This window comes from Panthera uncia, chromosome X (assembly GCF_023721935.1).
Source record: "Panthera uncia isolate 11264 chromosome X, Puncia_PCG_1.0, whole genome shotgun sequence".
In the NCBI taxonomy this organism is placed as follows: Eukaryota; Metazoa; Chordata; class Mammalia; order Carnivora; family Felidae; genus Panthera; species Panthera uncia.
In genome coordinates this window covers 79,046,091-79,065,045 of record NC_064817.1, presented here as the reverse complement: position 1 = coordinate 79,065,045, position 18,955 = coordinate 79,046,091, and the positions used below count along the sequence as shown (strand labels likewise).

General features: G+C 38.7%; 2 protein-coding genes across 5 annotated transcripts in view; both read right to left on the bottom strand.

The window, feature by feature from the left end:
- Positions 1 to 18,955, bottom strand: part of LOC125931353 (nuclear RNA export factor 2-like) — a 328,062-nt gene that overhangs the window by 286,967 nt on the left and 22,140 nt on the right. The gene's annotated exons all lie outside the window — the stretch shown is intronic.
- ARMCX5 (armadillo repeat containing X-linked 5) overlaps positions 1 to 18,955 on the bottom strand; it is a 119,223-nt gene that overhangs the window by 98,921 nt on the left and 1,347 nt on the right. For 2 of the 4 annotated variants that reach the window (XM_049644114.1, XM_049644113.1), the window contains exons 3-4: positions 16,034 to 17,924; positions 3,730 to 3,770 (exon numbers count right to left, since the gene is read on the bottom strand). In XM_049644114.1, the coding sequence (XP_049500071.1) occupies positions 3,732 to 3,770; positions 16,034 to 17,470 (1,476 nt within the window). In that variant the 5' untranslated portion in view covers positions 17,471 to 17,924 and the 3' untranslated portion in view covers positions 3,730 to 3,731. Of the gene's footprint in view, positions 1 to 303; positions 3,771 to 15,671; positions 17,925 to 18,955 lie in introns of those variants that run through there. The other 2 variants (XM_049644111.1, XM_049644110.1) reach the window with 2 other exon arrangements.

The following is an 18,955-nucleotide window of genomic DNA, read 5'->3' as shown; positions in this document are numbered from 1 at the left end:
ATGAATGGATAAAGAAATTGTGGTTTATATACACAATGGAATACTACGTGGCAATGAGAAAGAATGAAATATGGCCTTTTGTAGCAATGTGGATGGAACTGGAGAGTGTGATGCTAAGTGAAATAAGCCATACAGAGAAAGACAGATACCATATGGTTTCACTCTTATGTGGATCCTGAGAAACATAACAGAAACCCATGGGGGAGGGGAAGGAAAAAAAAAAAAAGGAGGTTAGAGTGGGAGAGAGCCAAAGCATAAGAGACTGTTAAAAACTGAGAACATACTGAGGGTTGATGGGGGGTGGGAGGGAGGGGAGGGTGGGTGATGGGTATTGAGGAGGGCACCTTTTGGGATGAGCACTGGGTGTTGTATGGAAACCAATTTGACAATAAATTTCATATATTAAAAAAAAAAAAGAGTCTGACTTCTGATTTTGAGTTCAAGCCTTGCATCTGGCTCTCTGCTGTCAGCAAGAGCCGCTTGGATCCTCTGCCCATCCCTCCCTCTGCCCCAGCCCCCCCATCCACCTCCATGTGCTCTCTCTCTCTCTCTCTCAAAAATAAACATTAAAAAATAAAATGAAATAAAATAAAAAATAAATTACAAAAGCCATTTCATTTACAATAGCATCAAAAGAACACAATACATAAGAATACAATGAATTAGACCAAAGACCGTACACTGAAAACTACAAAACATTGCTGAAAGAAATTTAAAGATATAAATATGGAAACACATCTCATGATCATCAACTGTAAGATTTAACATTGCTAAGATTTCAATACTACCCAGAATGATCTATTAGAGCCACAGCTATCTCTATCAAAGTCCCAATGACATATTCTGCAAAAATAGAAAAATCTATCCTAAAATTCATATGGAATCTCAAGGGATCCCAAATAAACAAAATAATCTTAAAAAGAAAAGTAAATTGGCACCCATTCCTCCTAATTTCAAAATAAAAGTATTCTGGCAGCAATTCCAATGTGTGTGTGGAGGGAGGGATTCCCACACCAGTAAGAGATGCTTGGACACCAGCAGAGTGCCCTACAATTCACCTCAATTCTGACACTATCTACGTGGAAATAGCATCAGACCCCACAGGTTATGGGCTCAGTCCTACAACTGTACGCCCCTCACCTTTGAATGCCAGTCTCAAGTCCAGATTACCATATCTGCTTCCAACTGACAGGCTATATAGATGGGAGGTTCCAACAACTCCCTCCTTAAATTTGATTAATTTGCTAGAGCAACTCACAGAACTCATAGAAACATTTTATTTATTTGATTACCATTTTTTCATAAAAGGATATAACTCATTAACAACCAGATGGAAGTAATGCATAGGGCAAAGTATGGGGAATGGGTGCAGAGCTTCCATGTGCTCTCCCAGTGCTCCAGTATCCAGAATCTTCATGTGTTTGCCAGTGCATAAGCTCTCTGAGCCGTCTTTCTGGATGGTTTATTATGTAGGCATGATTGATTAAATTATTTGTCATTGGGTACTGATTCAACTTCCAGGCCCTCTCCTCTTCCAGGAGGTAGGGGTGGGATGTGAGGGTAGGGGGTTGGACTGAAAGTTCCAACCTTCTACCACAGGGCTGGTTCCCCTGAAACCAGCCACCATCCTTAGGTGCTTTCTAAAAGTCACTTCGTTAACATGAACCCAATTGTGATAAAAAAAAGTGCTTGTTATATATAACATGACATCCATTTCATGTTAATGGCTCTTAAGTGGAGTTCAGGAACTGAGGACAAGAGACCAAGTACTATGACAAAGGATGCCCCCATTGCTCTTATCACTCAGGAAATTCCAAGAGTTTCTGGGAGCTGGGAGCCAGGAATCATGGATAAAGACCAAATATAGGAGCATCTGGGTGGGCTCAGTCGGTTGAGCATCCTGACTCTTGATTTGGGCTCAGGTCATGAAGTCACAGTTGTGAGATCAAGCCCTGCATCAGGCTCCACACTGAGCTGAGTGTGAAGCCTGCTTGGGACTCTGTATCTCCCTCACCCCTGCCCTCCTCATGCATTCATGCACACTCTCTCCCTTTCTGTCTTTCAAAATAAATAAATATTATGGGTACTAGACCCATATCATATATATAATTTGCAAATACTTTCTCCTATGCTGTGAGTCATCTTTTTACTTTATTGATGGTATCATTTCAAACATATCACTACTTTTAAAACCAAATTGAGTAAGCCTAATAGCTTTGCTCTAAAAAGTTCTAAAGGAAAATACATGGTATTCATTATATTAATTGCCAAACCTTGTTACTGATGTAATGGGGCCAATATTTGAATTACTTAAGATATCCATGCCATTGATTTATTGAATCCTTGCAACTCAAGGGTATACTTGTACATTTAGTTTTTGGGACAAAGATGCCAGAACAAAAGTATATATTTCAGAGAAATTTGATCAACCAAAATTGACATTTTGCTTCAATCACAATGGAAACCTATGTGTATATGCTTCTAGTTATGACTGGTAAACAAAACAGATATTTTATAGTCTGTGTAACAAAAAAGCTGGCTCCACTTTTTGATCTTTGACTACTGTCAGCTTTTAAGTTTCACCTCTCCTTCTATTCTGCCTCACATATAAATAAGTTGATAATTTCCCCTTGTGTCCTTTCTCTTTAGAAAAGTTTAGTAATCTTACTGCTAAATCATCACTTATTACACTACTTTTTGATGACTTATATTAATGACATATAATTATCTGAACATAATCTCCACATAATTGAAACAATTAAAATACTAAAAGATCTTAGAACTCATAATAGTAAACTCTCACATTTATTAGCACTATAAGAATGCTTATTTTTCTTTGCATGTCTTAAGAATCTTAAGTTTGTGAAAAAAAATGTTTTTTTCAGACTTTTCCACAGCCCCCCAAAAGCTGCTAAGAAGCATTTAGCTTCTTAAAAAATTAAGTTGCATTTTGTTAAAGAGAAAATTCATTTTCCTCATCTGATTCTTTTCTGTGAGTTAATGGAGTTTTTATATTTTCTTCAATATTAGCAAAATTTAAATTAAAACAAAGTGATACCATTTTTCATCTATCAGATTGGCAGATATGTTTAAATATGTAAACAGTCAGAATTGTTGGTGGATGTGTGGGAACCAAGGACTCTCAAATGATATAATCCCTTTCTAAGGAGATTTCAAATGTCTATTAAAATGAAAAGTACCTATGACCCAGAAGACTACTCAGAATCACCCAGAGAAGCAAAAATGATACTGCAATACTATGAAATATGATACAGCACTAAGAGGAAAGAGATATATACTTACATGGAAAAATCTCTAAGACATACTACTGAAAAAAATGTTTCAGAATAACACATAAACTATGATAAAATTTAATACTTTAAAAATCCTCGGGATACTTGCATATCTTTGTTTGCAGGCAATGCATTGAAAAGTTCTAGGAATTGGCAATTTGTGTTGCCTTTAGGAAGGGGAAAAGGATTGAAGTTGCATTCAAAGAAGTCTTTATGATGTTCATTTTTTTAAACTAGAATGTATTAAGATAATGCACATGTAAGGGTTTGTGGAATGAAATAAATACCTATCCTTTCCCCCTACCCATGCTCTAGATAACATGAGTAAAAATTAATAAAGCAGGGAGTGATGTCAGCAAAAAAGATGCATAGGGCTTCCTAGTGCTCAACCACCTCAGAAATACCAACTTGAATAACTATCCATGCACAAAAATACCTTCAAAGGAGCCAAGGATTCCACTTGAGAGATGACAGCACCTGGGTGAAGCACAGAAATAAGAAAAGATGTGTTGAGAAGGGTAGGAAAGATAGATTCACATTAATTCCATCACCTCTCCCCCAAGAAGCAGTATCCCAGGATGGAGAGAGAATGTGTTCCCACAGGAAATGGAGAATGAAGTGAGTTTCCAACTTCACCACAGACTCCCAAGTCAGACTGTCCCAGCACAAGGTCAACTCTTAAGGCCCCAGGTGTCTCTCTACAGGCTCCCTCAAATCCAGGACCTTAGTTCACTGCAGTGCCTACCAGCTCCACAGCTTTAGGCATCTCCCATGATACCAGGCTTCCCATTAGCTACTGCAAACACAGGCTCCTGGCTCATCCCAGTACCTATTGGCTCCAGCATGCCCAAGTGGCTCCCATGGCCCCAGACAGATCCTAGAGCATCAGGCTCCTGGGGGCTTCCCTAAGCCCAAGCCTCTGACTCATGCTGGTGTTTGCCAACTCCTGTGGCTTCGGGTGGCTTCTGTGGAACCTGGATCCCAGAGGGTTCTCATGAACTCAGACTTCTGGCTCACCCTGGCAATAATCAGCCCCAATGGTCTAGCATGGCATCTGTGGGCCCATACTCATGGAAGGCTACTGCAAACCCAGGTTCTTGGCTTACCACAATGCTGGCTGACTCCTGAGGCCTGGAATGACTTTGTGGCCCAGGCACCCAGCACATCCTTGTGCTTGCCAGCTCCCACAGCCCAGGTAGTTCCTGTCACCTAAGGAAACCAATTAGCTACTATGAATTCAGGCTCTCAGCTGGGCCCAACACCAGGCTGGATACTCCAGACCCAGTCTTTGACCCACCCCAGTTCCAGACCAGCCCCTGCAGACTTAACTCTACGCAAGCTCCTATGGACCCAGGCTCTCAGCCTGCCCTAGCACCAGGCCAGCCTCTGTGGTGCAGCCTTAAGGACAGCTCCCACATACCCAGGTGCCAGGGGCCTAGCCTGCCCCAGCACCAGATAAGCCACAATGGTGTCAGCCTTCAGGCTGGCTCCTATGAAACCAGGCTCACAGCTTTTCCCAGTATAGGACTGGTCCCTGTGTACTGAGACATCAGGCCCACTCCAGTGGTCCCTGGTGCCTATTAGGCCCCAGTGAACCTAGGCTCCAGGCCTGCCTCCTGGGATCCAGGTAACAGGCCAATCCCCATGTACACAAACATGATGCCTGCCCACTTCCTGACCAAGGCACCAGACCTGCCCACATAGAGTCCAGCAGAAAGCCCACCATGAACACCACGAGATGGCCTATCCAGAATCTCTGGATGGGTTGATTGGTGATGGGCTTTGTCTGTAGAAGCAGTCTATAAAGACTAGAAGAGATTCTAATTCCTCAAATGTGCAGGCACTAAATCAAGGCCACAAGGATCATGAATAATCAAGGAAACATGACTTCATCAAAGGAAACTAATAAAACTTCAATGATCCTACAGAAACAGATCTATGAACTGTCTGACAAAGAATTCAGAATAATCCTCTTAAATTCAGTGAGTTATATGAAAACACAGACAAGTAAATGAAATTAGAGAAAAATGCATAAACAAAATGAGAAGTTCAATAAAGATACAGAAACCATTAAAAACCAAATAGAAATTCTAGAGTTGAAGAAAACATTGAATGAACTGAAGAATTCAAAACAGGGCTTCAACAGCAGACTCAACCAAGCAGAATTAGTGAACAAGAAGACATTTGAAGGTCATTTGAAATCTTTCAGTAAAAAGAGCAAAACAAAAGTATAATGAAATAGAGTGAAGAAATACTACATGAATTAGGGGATAGCATTAAAAGAAAAAAAAATCTGCATTATTGGAATCCCATAAAAAGAGAGGGAGAAAGGAGAAGAAATCTAATTGAAAGAAACAATGGCTTTGGGGTGCCTGGGTGGCTCACTTGGTTAAGCATCTGACTTTGGCTTAGGTCATTACTTCCTGGTTTGTGAGTTCTAGCCTCACTCTGTGTTGTGCTGACAGCTCAGAGCCTAGAGCCTGGTTCGGATTCTGTGTCTCCCTCTCTCTCTGCCCCTCCCCTGCTTGTGCTCTGTCTCTGTCTCTGTCTCTCTCTCTCAAAAGTAAATAAATAAATAAATAAATAAATAAATAAAAATTTGTAAATAAATTTAAAAAATAAAGAAACAATGGCTAAGAAGCTGCCAAATTTGGGAAGAGATTTGGACATACAATTTCATGAAGGTCATAGGTAACCCAATTTTCAACCTAAAACAAGCTTTTCTAAGATACGTTATAATAAAATTGTCTCAAATTCAAGGGCACTTTGTCATTGTCAAAGACAAAAAGAAAATCTTTTTTTTTTTCTTTTAGAAATAGAGCAGGGGAGAGGGGCAGAAGGAGAGAAAATCCCAAACAGGCTCCATGCTCAGCATGCAGCAAAACATGGGGCTCAATCCCATGACTCTGGGATCATGACCTGAGGCAAAATCAAGAGTCAGACACTCAACCAATTGAGCCACCTAGCTGCCCTGACAAAGACAGAATCTTAAAAGCAGCAAAGATAAGATTGTAACTTACAAGGGAACCTCCATAATGCTACCAGTGGATTTCTCAGTGGAAATCTTACAAACCAAGAGAGTGGGGTGATATATTCAAAGTGCTGAAAGAAAAAAAAAAACTGCCAACCAAGAATACATTACCCAGCAAAGTTGTCTTTCATAAATGAGAGATAAATAATTTTCCAAAAAAACAAAAGCTGAGGCAATTCATCACCACTAGACCTTCCTTACAAGAAATGATGAAAGGAGTTCTTTAAGCTGAAGACAACAAGAGGAAACCCTGAAAATTCACAAATAAATGGAAATTAAGCAACATACTCTTGAACAACCAATGGATCAAAGGTAAAATCAAAAGGGAAATTTAAAAATATCTTGAAACAAATGAAAGTGGACACACAATATACCAAAATTTGTAGGATGCAACAAAAGCCTGTCTAAGAGGGAGACTTGTAACAGTAAACCACTGTGCATACGGTGGTAGGGTAAACGTTCAGCCACTATGGAAAACAGTATGGAAGTTCCTCAAAAAATTAAAAATATAGCTACCATATGACCTAGTAATCCCACTTCCAGATATATATCTGAAGGAAATGAAATCACTATGCCAAAAGAGATATCGTTACCTCCATATTCATTGGAGAATTAACAATAGCTAAGACATGGAGACAACCTAAGTGTCCATTGACAGATGAATGGATAATTAAAATGTGGTGTATATACAACAGAATATAATTCATCCATAAAAAATGGAAATCCTGCCTCGGGGTACAATAACAATGGGCCTTGAAAGCTTTATATCATGTGAAATGAGCCAGACAAAGACAAATACTCTATGTTCTCACTTATATGTGGAATATAAGAAAACAACTAATAGAAATAGAAAGTAATATGGTGGTTGCCAGGGGCTGGGAGTGGATGAGATGAGGAGATGTTGGTCAAAGTGTACAAACGTCCAGCTATAAGATGAATAAGTCCTGGTAATCTTGGTAATCTAATGTACAGCATTGTGACTATATTTAATAATACTGTATTGCATACATGAAAGGTATTAAGACAGTAAATCTTAAATGTTATCACCACAGGAAAAAAAAACTGGTTATGACGTAAGGGACTGGTGGTGTTAACTAACTTTACTGTGATAATCATCTTACAATATATACGTGTATCAAATCATGATGTTGCACAACTTAAATTTACATGTGATATGTCAATAATATCTCTGTAAAGCTGGGGAATAAAAGAATCTTTGCTACTGACAAATCTGATACAGACAAATATGACAATAGTGTTACTAAAAATAAATCCTAGAATTTGCTACAATATCCTACCCAGTTAGAAACTGCAGTCCTATTTCCATCTACACATAAACCCTTTATTATGTAAAACCAAAGTAGGACACAGCACAGGCCTGTGTGAGAAGGTAAAATTTCAAGAGAAAGGGAAGATGCAAAGAAAAGAATGAGTAAGGGCGAGGGCAGAGAAATGTCAGAGTTGTCATTCTAATGAAGTTTCCACCACTTGAAAGATACATAAAAAGTGGAAAAATAGCATTAATCTCTAACAGTATGTTTAAATAAAATATTTTCAAAATTAAATTGTCTTTTCTTTTGGGAAGACGAGGGATTTGGTGATTTTGACTGCAGTTTCAATACAGACTAGAGAAAGAAACTAGATTGCAATTGTGTGAGGACTGAGTAGAAGATAAGAAAGTAGAAAAATCATGTAAAAATGTAGAAAAAACTGTTGTGAAAGGGTAGACAAAGATAGGGTGGTAGGTGGAAAAGTGTGTGGAGTTAAGAGTTGAAGAAAAGATAATTTTTCCCAGTGGGGAAAAAAATATTTTCCCATGCAGATACAGAGGAACCTATAGATAGAATGGGATTAAAAATAGAGCAGATGTGTGGATGGTTCATTCAGTTGAGCATCCAACTTCAGTTCAGGTCATGATCTCATGGCTTGTGAGTTTGAGCCCCACATTGGGTTTGCTGCTATCAGTGCAGAGCCCACTTCAGGTCCTCTGTCTTCCTCTCTCTTTGCCCCTCCCCCGCTCAAACACACACACACACACACACACACACACACACACATTCTCTCTCTCTCTCTCTCTCTCTTTCTCTCAAAAATAAATAAACATTTAAAAAAATGAGCAGAGATCATCAGGAAGGCAAAATCTCTAGGAAGCAAACATTAACAGAATTGAGAGGAGAAATAGACAGTTCTATAGTAATAGTTGGAGAGTTCAAACATCACACTCAATGGATAGAACATTTGGTCAGAACATCAAAAAGAAAACAGGGGATTTCAGCAGTGTCATAAATCAACTATACCTGGGGCACCCGGGTGGCCCAGTCGGTTGGGTGACTTTGGTTCAGGTCATGATCTCATGGTTCATGAGTTCGAGTCCCATGTCAGGGTCTGTGCTGACAACTCAGAGCCTGGAGCCTGCTTCAGATTCTGTGTCTCCCTCTCTCTCTGCTACTCCCCTGCTCACACTCTGTCTCTCTCACTCTCAAAAATAAACTTTTTTTTAAAATAAAAATAAATAAATAAATAAATCAACTAGACCTATGTAGAATAATCCACCAATCAACAGCAGGATACACATTTTTCTCAAATGCACAGGGAGCATTCTCCAGACATGTTAGGACACAAAACACGTCTTAATAAACATACGATGATTGAAATCATATGAAGTATCTTCACTGACCACAACAGATGAAGCTAAGAACCAATTCCAGTGGAAAATTAGAAAATTAACCAATGTGGAAATTAAACAACAGACTCTTAAACAGCCAATTAGGTCAAAGAAGAAGTCACAAGGGAAATCATAAAATACTTAGAGATGAATGAAAATGAAAAAAGTATTATAGGAAATATTAAGGGATGCAGCAAGACAGTGTTCACAGGGGAATTTATAACTATAAATGTCTGCATTAAAAAAAAAAGACTCTTAAATCAATTACCTAGCTTTACATCTTGAGAAACTAGGAAAAGAAGACAAAACTCAAACCTAGCAGAAGGAAGGAAATAATAAAGATTAGAGTGGAGATAAATGAAATAGAGAATAGAAAAATAGTAGAGACAATCAATAAAAACAAATGTTGGTTCTTTGAAAAGATCAACAAGAATGACAAACCTTTAACTAGACTGACAAAGAAAATAAGAGACAAGACACAAATAACTAAAATCAGAAATGAAAGTGGAGACACTACTACCAACCACACAGAAATTTAAAGAAAAATATGAGAACACTATAAATAATTGTACAAAACAAATTATATAACGTAGGTAAAATTGACAAATTCCTAAAAGCACAATTACCTGAACTGACTTAAAAAGAAATAGAAAATTTCAACAGATCCATAAATATTAAAGAGATAGAATCAGTACTTAGAAACCTCCCAAAAAAGAAGTCTAGGACCAGATGATGTCACTGGAACCAAATATTTAAAATGGAATTAACACCAATATTCTACTTTCCAAAACACAGAGTAAATATTTCCTAACTAATTTTATGAAGCCACCATTACCCTGATACCAAAACCAGATAAAGATGTTACAAGGAAAGAACATTAGAGACCTTATGAATATAGATTTGAGATATAGATGCAAAAATTCTCAACAAAATACTAGCACACAGAATCCCATAGCATGTCAAAAGGATTATATACCATGACCAAGTGGGATTTACTCCAAGAATACAAGTATGGTAGGGCACCCAGATGGCTCAGTCAGTTAAGTGACCAACTCTTGATTTCAGCTCAGGTCATGATCTCATGATTCGTGGGTTTGACCCTACGTTGGGCTCTGTGAGGACAGTGCAGAGACTGCTTGGGATTCTCTCTCTCTCCTTCTCTCAGCCCCTCTTCCACTTGTGCACACACCCTCATGTGTGCTTACTCTCTCTCTCAAAATAAATAAATAAAACATAAAGAAAAGAATACAAGAGTGGTAAACATTTGAAAGTCAATGAATGTAATACATCAATGTACTAGAATAGTGTAATACATTACCTTAATAGAACAACAACAATAAAAGCCACATGATAACCTCATTTGATGCAAAAAAAAAAGACCTTTGTGTAAATCTGATACTCTTTCATGGTAAAAAACATTCAGAAAATAAAGCAGAGAAGGGAACTTCCTTAACGTGATAAAGAGCATTTATGAAAAACCCACAGTTAACATTATGCTCAACAATAAAAGACTAAAAACTTTCCCCCTAAGTTCAGGAAAAAGACAAGCGTGTCCATTGTCACCAATGTTATTTAACATTGTTCTAGAAGTTCTAGCCAGAATAATTAGACAGAAAAAAGAAATAAAATGTATCCAAATAGGAAGAAAGAAAAGTATTGTTATTTGTAGATGACATAATCCTTTATACAGAAATTCCCAAAGAATGCACAAAAAAGCTACTAAAGTTAACAAACAAATTCAGCAAAGCTACATGTTACAACACACAAAAATCACAAAAGATCAACACACAAAAATCAGTTATGAGTCTATATACCAGCAATGAATAATCTGCAAACGGAATTAAGAAAGCAATTTCACTTACGATAGTATCTAAAAGAATAAACTGGGGGCGCCTGGGTGGCTCAGATGGTTAATCGTCCGACTTCAGTTCCGGTCATGATCTCACAATTTGTGAGTTCTAGCCCTGCGTCGGGCTTTGTGCTGACAGCATGGAGCCTGGAACCTGCTTCAGATTCTGTGTCTCCCTCTCTCTCTGCCCCTCCCCCACTTGCACTCTCTCTCTCTCAAACATAATAAATAAACATTTAAAAAAATAAAAGAATAAATCCTCTAGGAATAATTGTAACCAAGGAGATGAAATCCTTGTACACAAACTACAAAATATTGCTAAAAGGAATTAAAGATTTACATGAATAAAAAGGTATCCCATTATTATATATTGGAAGATAATATTTTTTTAAGTTTATTTATTTTGAAAAACAGAGACAGCACGAGTGGGGGAGGGGCAGAGAGAGGGGGAGAGATAGAATCCCAAGCAGGCACTGTGCTGCCAGCACAGAGCCTGACACAGGGCTTGAAATCATGAAACCACAAGATCATGACCTGAGCCAAAACCGAGAGTGGTACACATAAGCAACTGAGACACACAGGCACCCCAGAAGACTTAACATTGTTGACATGACAATACCCCCAAAGGAATCTACAGATTCAATACAATCTCTGTCAAAATTCCAATGGCTTATTTGATGTAAATGGAAAAGCTGATCCTAAAATTCATATGGAATGGAAAGGGATTCAGATTAAAAAAAAAATTTTTTTTTGAAAAAGAAGAAAAGTTGGAGCACTTACACTTACACTTTTTGATTTCTTAACTTACTACAAAGCTACAGTAATCAAAATCTTGCAGTACATGCATAAAGATAGACCTAGAGATGAATGGAACAGAATTAAGAGTCCAGAAATAAACCAATAATGTCTACAGCAAATTAATTTTGAGAAGAGTGCCAAGTACCTTCAATGGAGAAAGACTGGTCTATTCAACAAATGATGCTAAAACAAGTGGATTCCCACATGTAGAAAATGAAGTTGGACCCCTTCCTAATTCCATATGCAAAAATCAACTCAAAACGGATCAATGACTTAAACATAAGTTAAAACTATAAAACTCTTAGAAGAAAACAAGAATAAGTCTTCCTAGCTTTTGGATTTGGCAATGGATTCTTAGATATGACATCAAAAGCACAAAAAATAGATAAAATGGATATCATAAAAATTAAAAACTTTTATGCATCAAGGGACATCATTAACATTAAAAAATCTTACAGAATAAAAGAAAATATTTGCAAGTCATATAGCCAATAAGGGACTTGTACCTTGAATATAAAGAAATACTACAATATAACAACAATAAAACTTGGGTAGACATTACTCCAAAGAAGATATGCAAACAACCGATAGGTACATGAAAAAATGCCCAACACCATTAGTCATTAGGGAAATGCAAATGAAAACCACCATGAAATACCACTTCACACCTACTAGGATAACTATTAAAAAATGGAAAATAACAAGTGTTGGTAAGGATGTGGACAAACTGGAACCCCTGTATGTTGCTGTTGGAAAATGTAAAATGATGTAGCTGCTATGGAAAACAGTTTGGCAGTTCGTCAAAAAGCTAAACATAGAATTACCATATGGCTCAGCAATTCTAGTTCTAGGTATATATTTAAAAAATTTCAAAGCAGAGATTCTAATAGATACTTGTTCGCCAATGTTCAATGCAGTATTATTTATAATAGCCAATAGGTGGAAACAACTTAAATGCCCATCAACAAGTGAATGGGTAAGCAAAATGTGGTGCACACACACACACACACACACACACACACACACAGTTGAACAATACTTGGCTATTAAAAAGGGATAAAGTTCTGATACATGCTACAACATGGATAAACTTTGAAAACATGTTAAGTGAAATAAACCAGACACAAAAGAACACATATTGTATGAAAAATGTACCCATTTATAAGAAATATTTAGAATAGGCATATTTATGGAGACAGAAAGTAGATTGGGAATTACCAGGGGCTGAAAGGAGTGGGGAATTGAGAGTTATTGCTTAATGGTTACTCAGTTTCTCTTTTGGGAGATGAAAAAGTTTGGAAATAGTATTGATGGCACACTGTGAATGCAATTAATGTCACTAAATTGTGCACTTTCATGTGCACTAAATGGCAACTTTCATGTTACATATATATTTTACCACAAGAAAAAATGTGAAACATGTTGAAAGTGATGGACCTGAAGGCTTAGTTGGGTAAGGAATTAAGGTAAGGCAGGAGGAGGCCTACACAAATGGAAAAAGCAGAATAGATAAGGGACAGGTGTGTCTGACAACAGTCAAATTTAAGTTTAGGATGGGCCATGTACTTTACTAAGGGCTGTGTGGGGTTACAGAGTTACAAAGTAGGTATACATGCTGGCTCCAGATTCAGACTGCAAAGGTTTGAATATCAGCTCTGCTACTAACCAACTCAATGAAGTTGGCCAAATTATTTAACCAATCAGTATCTCCACTTTCTCACAAGTTTTAGGAACTAAATGAGTTAATACAAATAAAGCACATAGTATGGTATCTGGCGCATAGTAAGCACTTAATAAATGTATAAATGTTAATCATTATTATTAGTATACACAACAAAAAGTTCACACTTTGGAGTTGAGACATTCTCAAAGTCCAAGCTTCCCCCCTCTAAGCTGTCTCTAAACACAAGATCCAACTTACTAAGACTCCAGGGTATAGTATAAAGACACAAATACTAAAATACAGTAGTAAATACAAAATTTTGGAAATGCAAAAGTAGCTATTAATTCCAACATGGAGAGGGGGGATAAATGTGTCATGAAGACTTCAAAATGACCTGGCATTTGAGACATAAAAGCAGGAAACTGCATAAAATAGGAAACAATAGCCCAGTGAGGCTTGAATGTAGGTCACATGGTGGGATATAAGGGGAAAAACGGAAAATGCCAAAGGATACAGAGCTTTGAAAGCCTTGCTAGGGAATTTGATGATATTGTATAGATGAATTCCCATTGAAAATTCCTCTTTTAAATTTGACGGTATGGTGTGCTGTAGGAAGATTAGTTAATTACTTTACTTCATGGCAGGAAAGATGAGAAATCCATCCTGATTTTTACCTACAGAGGCAACATTTTAAGAAAAGTAACATCCAGATCAGCCCTGATACAACATGGTGTTGCCTGAATTATTTTTCTAGAAAAGATGAGATGAGCAACAGGGTTTTGACTTCAAGTACATCCCAGGAAAAATTTGGGAAACGACTGTCTCCCATAACTCCCACCTAAGGAGAGGCCATCAGCTTGTTGCCTTGACACAAATACCTGCATACCTCACATTCATTTTTCTCTTTAGCTGATTGGAAATTCCATAGCTATCAATTGATCTTGTGCTCCATAGGCCATTTAAGACCCGGAATATTTCCAAAGGGTCTGGTCCAATTGTATTGTGAAGACCCCAATTCTCAAATTAGTACACATAGCTAGAATTACAAAGGATTAAAAAACAAATTATAAAGAACTTCAAAAATCATCTAAGTTACAGCTGCACATTGCAAAAACCCTACTTTTTTTCACCCTTAATGAACATATGTGGCCAGTTGCCCTTCATTTTAATTCCTAGATGTATAACAGATAAGTTCAGAACTGACCTTAATAGAAATTAAACTAGGGATAGCTTCTAAAAACAGGAGTACATGACAGACATTCTGTTGAGATTCTTTCAGTTTAGGCCTTCCCCAAAATACATAAATTAGAAGAGAGGAAGTCCAAAAGAAAGACTAGTATTTGTACACTGAACCTAATATCTGTATTTCCCAATTCTGGGCAGTAAAGGAAACAGAACAAGAACAGCAAAAGGAGGCAGAGGTGATCCCTAATCCCAATCTATACTCAGGCATTCTATGCCAGCCAGAACCTAGTTTTCATTAAGTATACTCAGGAGGAGCTGAAGCAGTATAGAGAACATTGCTTCAGCTCTATAAACTGTACAAATAAGATAGGATAATGGAATTAGGGAATTAATTCCTTCCTAACTACACACCCCTAAAGGACTTTGGAATCTTGTAGCTATCTCACTGAGCTCAACATTCTGAGCTCTGACCAAAAGGGATCAGCACAAACACAGTGCTGCCACCAAGGATAGGTGCAAATTACCAAGTTCAAACCATTGGCCAGCAAACAAAAGTAAGGATGAGAGTAAACCATCACCAAGGCAGGGCAAATGAGACTATCCATGAAGCAGTTTCAGTAGTTGGTCTCCAGGAAGAGCCTCCTCTGAGGCCCAGGACTACAGGGGAAGGAACTCTCAGATGAAACAGTAAACCTGGTACCCCTGGATGGGCGTACCTGGAGGTTGAGGGCACAGTGGGACTGGGTCCTTTCAGAAACATACTTCCATGGCTTTTCTAAATGGGGATGAGAACCAGGAATCCTCTTGGGAGCTTAAAAGCTTCAAGATATCCTAATGAGACGTCCTATGTTAAAAGGTGAACAGAAGTTCTGGGATTCAGACTGGAATGAAAGTATCTGTGTTCCCTTTCTCCTAGGTCAGTGTCCTTACCCCTTTCCCCAGATCTGCCCAGATGTCATCTAGTAGTAACACATCTAGTAACACTAGTTACATCTAGTAACAGTCCTGTCTTCTTGTGTAGTGCGATTCTATTCCTTGAACATGTTGAAAGTAAAGGATCTATCAATGTGAGCTTGTTTGGTCTGTACCCTCCTACAAACACTGACAGTGCTCTTTATCATCTTTGTGTTATTTGTGCTTTATCTTTCTGACCAGACTTCAACTAAAGAACTACAACAATGTTTTCACCAGTTTTAGCATGCAACTTTATTAACATGTAAATGAAGCCTCAAACGAATACACTATGTCAATATAAAGCACAGAAGTATAGCTTTCTCAGCATGAATAGGTTCATTATCAGGTCATATTGCAGAAAGATGAAAAATATCTCAAATTATATAGCACAGTAAAAATCAACAAACATTCAAGCTCTCAAGATCATTTGGTATGCATAAAATTGCCTCCATCAACCAACACAAATAACAAATATTGAACTTACAATTATTATATGCATAGCTTCATATTATAACACAAAAAAAATGTTCATGGCTCTGTGAGAACATACAGCTATTTAGAGTTTAAGTATTAATCGTATAACTTTATCTCTCACCTCAGGATCACTGTGCTCTACTAAGTCTTGGAGTTTCTGACCAAACTCTTTTGCTTCCTGGAATATGGAAATAAGCTCAGATTTAGTGAACTCTTCTTTGGTAAATAGCTTCACCTTCTTTTTGAATTGGAAATTTATATTCTCAAATATTTCAATGATATTAAGAATATTAGCCTTCGACTCATTCTTGTTAAAGGGTGCAACCAATGATGACAGTACTTTGGCACTAATCAGTTCTCTTGTATTGGCTTGATTTTTAGACAAGCGCAAAAACACTTTTAAAACATAAAACTTGGTTTTGACACTTCCTTTGCTTAACAAGGTGAGGAAATCTGGAATGTAATTAATAATTATATGGTGATCCTCAAATTTCACACTCAGGTGCACTAATAATTTTAGTCCAGCCAGTTGCACAGGGGAGTTCAAGGGATAAGAGAATATGTCCTTACAAACTTGATATACGTATGACTCTCCTGGTTTTGGTTCTTCAGAAGACTCAGAGTTGTCATCTACTATATTTAAAGCTCTAGGGTGTTCTATAACATTGGGATTATTGACCAAGTTTTCAATCATAACAGTAATACCTACATCATGAATTATATCTTGGGTAAATGGATAAGCAGGACTAATGCCCATTATCATTGTTGCTATTTCATGAATAAAAGGATCCTTAGTTAACTTAAGTAGGGCAACGAGTTTATCGAACTCTTTAGGCTCTAAACTAAAGTCACGTGATTTACAGCGGCAGGTTCTTGGATTGGGCCCATACTTTTCTCTATACCTAACCTGGCTTTTGATCTCAGCTAAGGTTTGGAAGTAAGGTCCATTATAGGGTGGGATCTTGGTCAGAGGCCGAATCCCCAGAGGAGTTTCAATCAAGGTCTCAACGAGAGTCCAATTCCCTTCTGGAGGCAAGAATGGCTTCCCTCTCTCTATTGGGACTAGGACACTATACCTGGCCCTTGACCATGCTGCTGCTTTTTGTTTTATAGTGAGTTCAGGTTTGGGTATGGGCTTGGGCTTTTCCTGGATCTTAGGTGGAGGCTTATAAACTTGAGAAGGAATCTCCTCTTCAGGCCAGAACCAGGATCCTACACTAGGCTCTTCTCCTGCCCAGAACCAGGAGCAGACATTTTCTTCATCCTCATCACTGGACTCGATTACAATACCAGCTCTGTCCCCAGCCCCAGCCCTGAATTTGATGTTGTCCTCTCTCTTTCTCTGGGACCTGGACTCAATATTGACCTTATCATCAGCCTTGGCAAAGGACCTGATATTGGTTTCACTTCCAGCACCAGCCTTGACTTCGTACTTGGTCACAGCACTGACCCTGGCCATAGGCGTCAGCTTTGACTTGACTTGGGGCACTATACCAGGTTCTGCCAGGGATTTTGCCTTAGTCTCAGTCATGACTCTAGTCTTAGCCATAGCTTCCATCTTGCTCACATCCCTGTCATAGCCACGGCCTCAGTGTAGGTCACAGTCTGTGTCCTGGCCACTGCTCCATCCCCAGCCTTGGCCTGGATCTTAGCCTTGGCTCTAGGGTTGGCAGGGCCACTGATTCCAGCTTTTAGGCAAACCTCAGCCCCTCCTCTGCCCCTGCCTTACCCTCAGAGCCAGTCATGATCCAAGTTAAAGACAAGGCCAAGTTATATACCTCCAACCCTGTCTCAGCATTGACTGAAGGTCTGTCCCAGGTTGGTGTTTTCATACAAAGTCCAGTGGTCACTCGGCCCTCTTTCCAACTACAGGCTCTGTCAATGATATAAACAACGTGCAGAGGAAGCTCACTCTGGGAAAGGAAGAATGGCTGTGTGCCTGAGCGCAGCCCTGTGGAGGGTGGGTGTCTTCAGCCACTCCAAGGCCACCAGATCTGCCACTGAAGTTGGACCTAGGGGTGGAGGAAGGAAATGGGGCCTTGAGTCTTTTCCAATTTATTTCTTATGTTGATTAGCACAGAGAGACAGGAGAGTTATGGACATTCAGTGCTAAGTGGGAGAGGTAGATACTTAGCACACTCTGTCCTCATTTCACACTCTCTACAAAACTGAAGGTGCTACTAATCTCGTTTGCAGACACAAAACAGAAGTATGGAGAATGGGTGGGAAAGCTGAATGGGAGTGAGAGAGGCTAAGGAATCCCTAGACTGGCTCTTTATCCCTGCTGGACCCAAGCAGATCTCTACTACTTCATCCTACAGGTCTACTGGGGAAGTCTCCATACTCATACCAAACTTCACTGATCTGGAGTAATTTTCTCCTCCTTTCCTTGCTTCCAATGTTGACAAGACTTACAGCAGACCTACAGGCAGATCGATGGACAAATAAACAAACAAGAGGATATGGAAACTGATCTCTTGCTTAAAAGATCTTGGTCCCTGGTCTCTGTATTTGTAGTTTGTCTAGTATTTGCCTCCTTCTGGTCCCATAATCCCATTGCCCTAATTCAGGATTGATCCTCCTCCTCCCTGTTGCCCACCATTTTCTTGATCAGTGACTGCCCTTGCATTTCTCTCATTCAAAATTGGCCTGGGTGAATCATAAGAATAGGAAAAGAAAGTGGGAAATAAGAAAAACAAGCAACTTCCTACACCCCCAAAGCTTTCAAAGACTCCCAACTACATCAGCAGAGGACCAAACAGTGATTACTAAACTGGAGAACAAAAGAGAATAGAATTATCTAGTCTCAATCGTCTTCTGTCCCTCTACCCTCACACCAATCGTAACAGACACAGGGCATGCTTCTCTTCATTATTTTCTAGGTTCAAGTTGGGTTGTGACTTGCAAATCTTTACAACTGAGAGTTCCACAGACCTGGTGATGGTTCTGTACACAGAGATTCACAAATGCAGAGATAAATAAAAGGAAACACAGGAGACAATGAAGACTGGGTCCTTGGTAGAGATCAGCACCTGAAATCTGT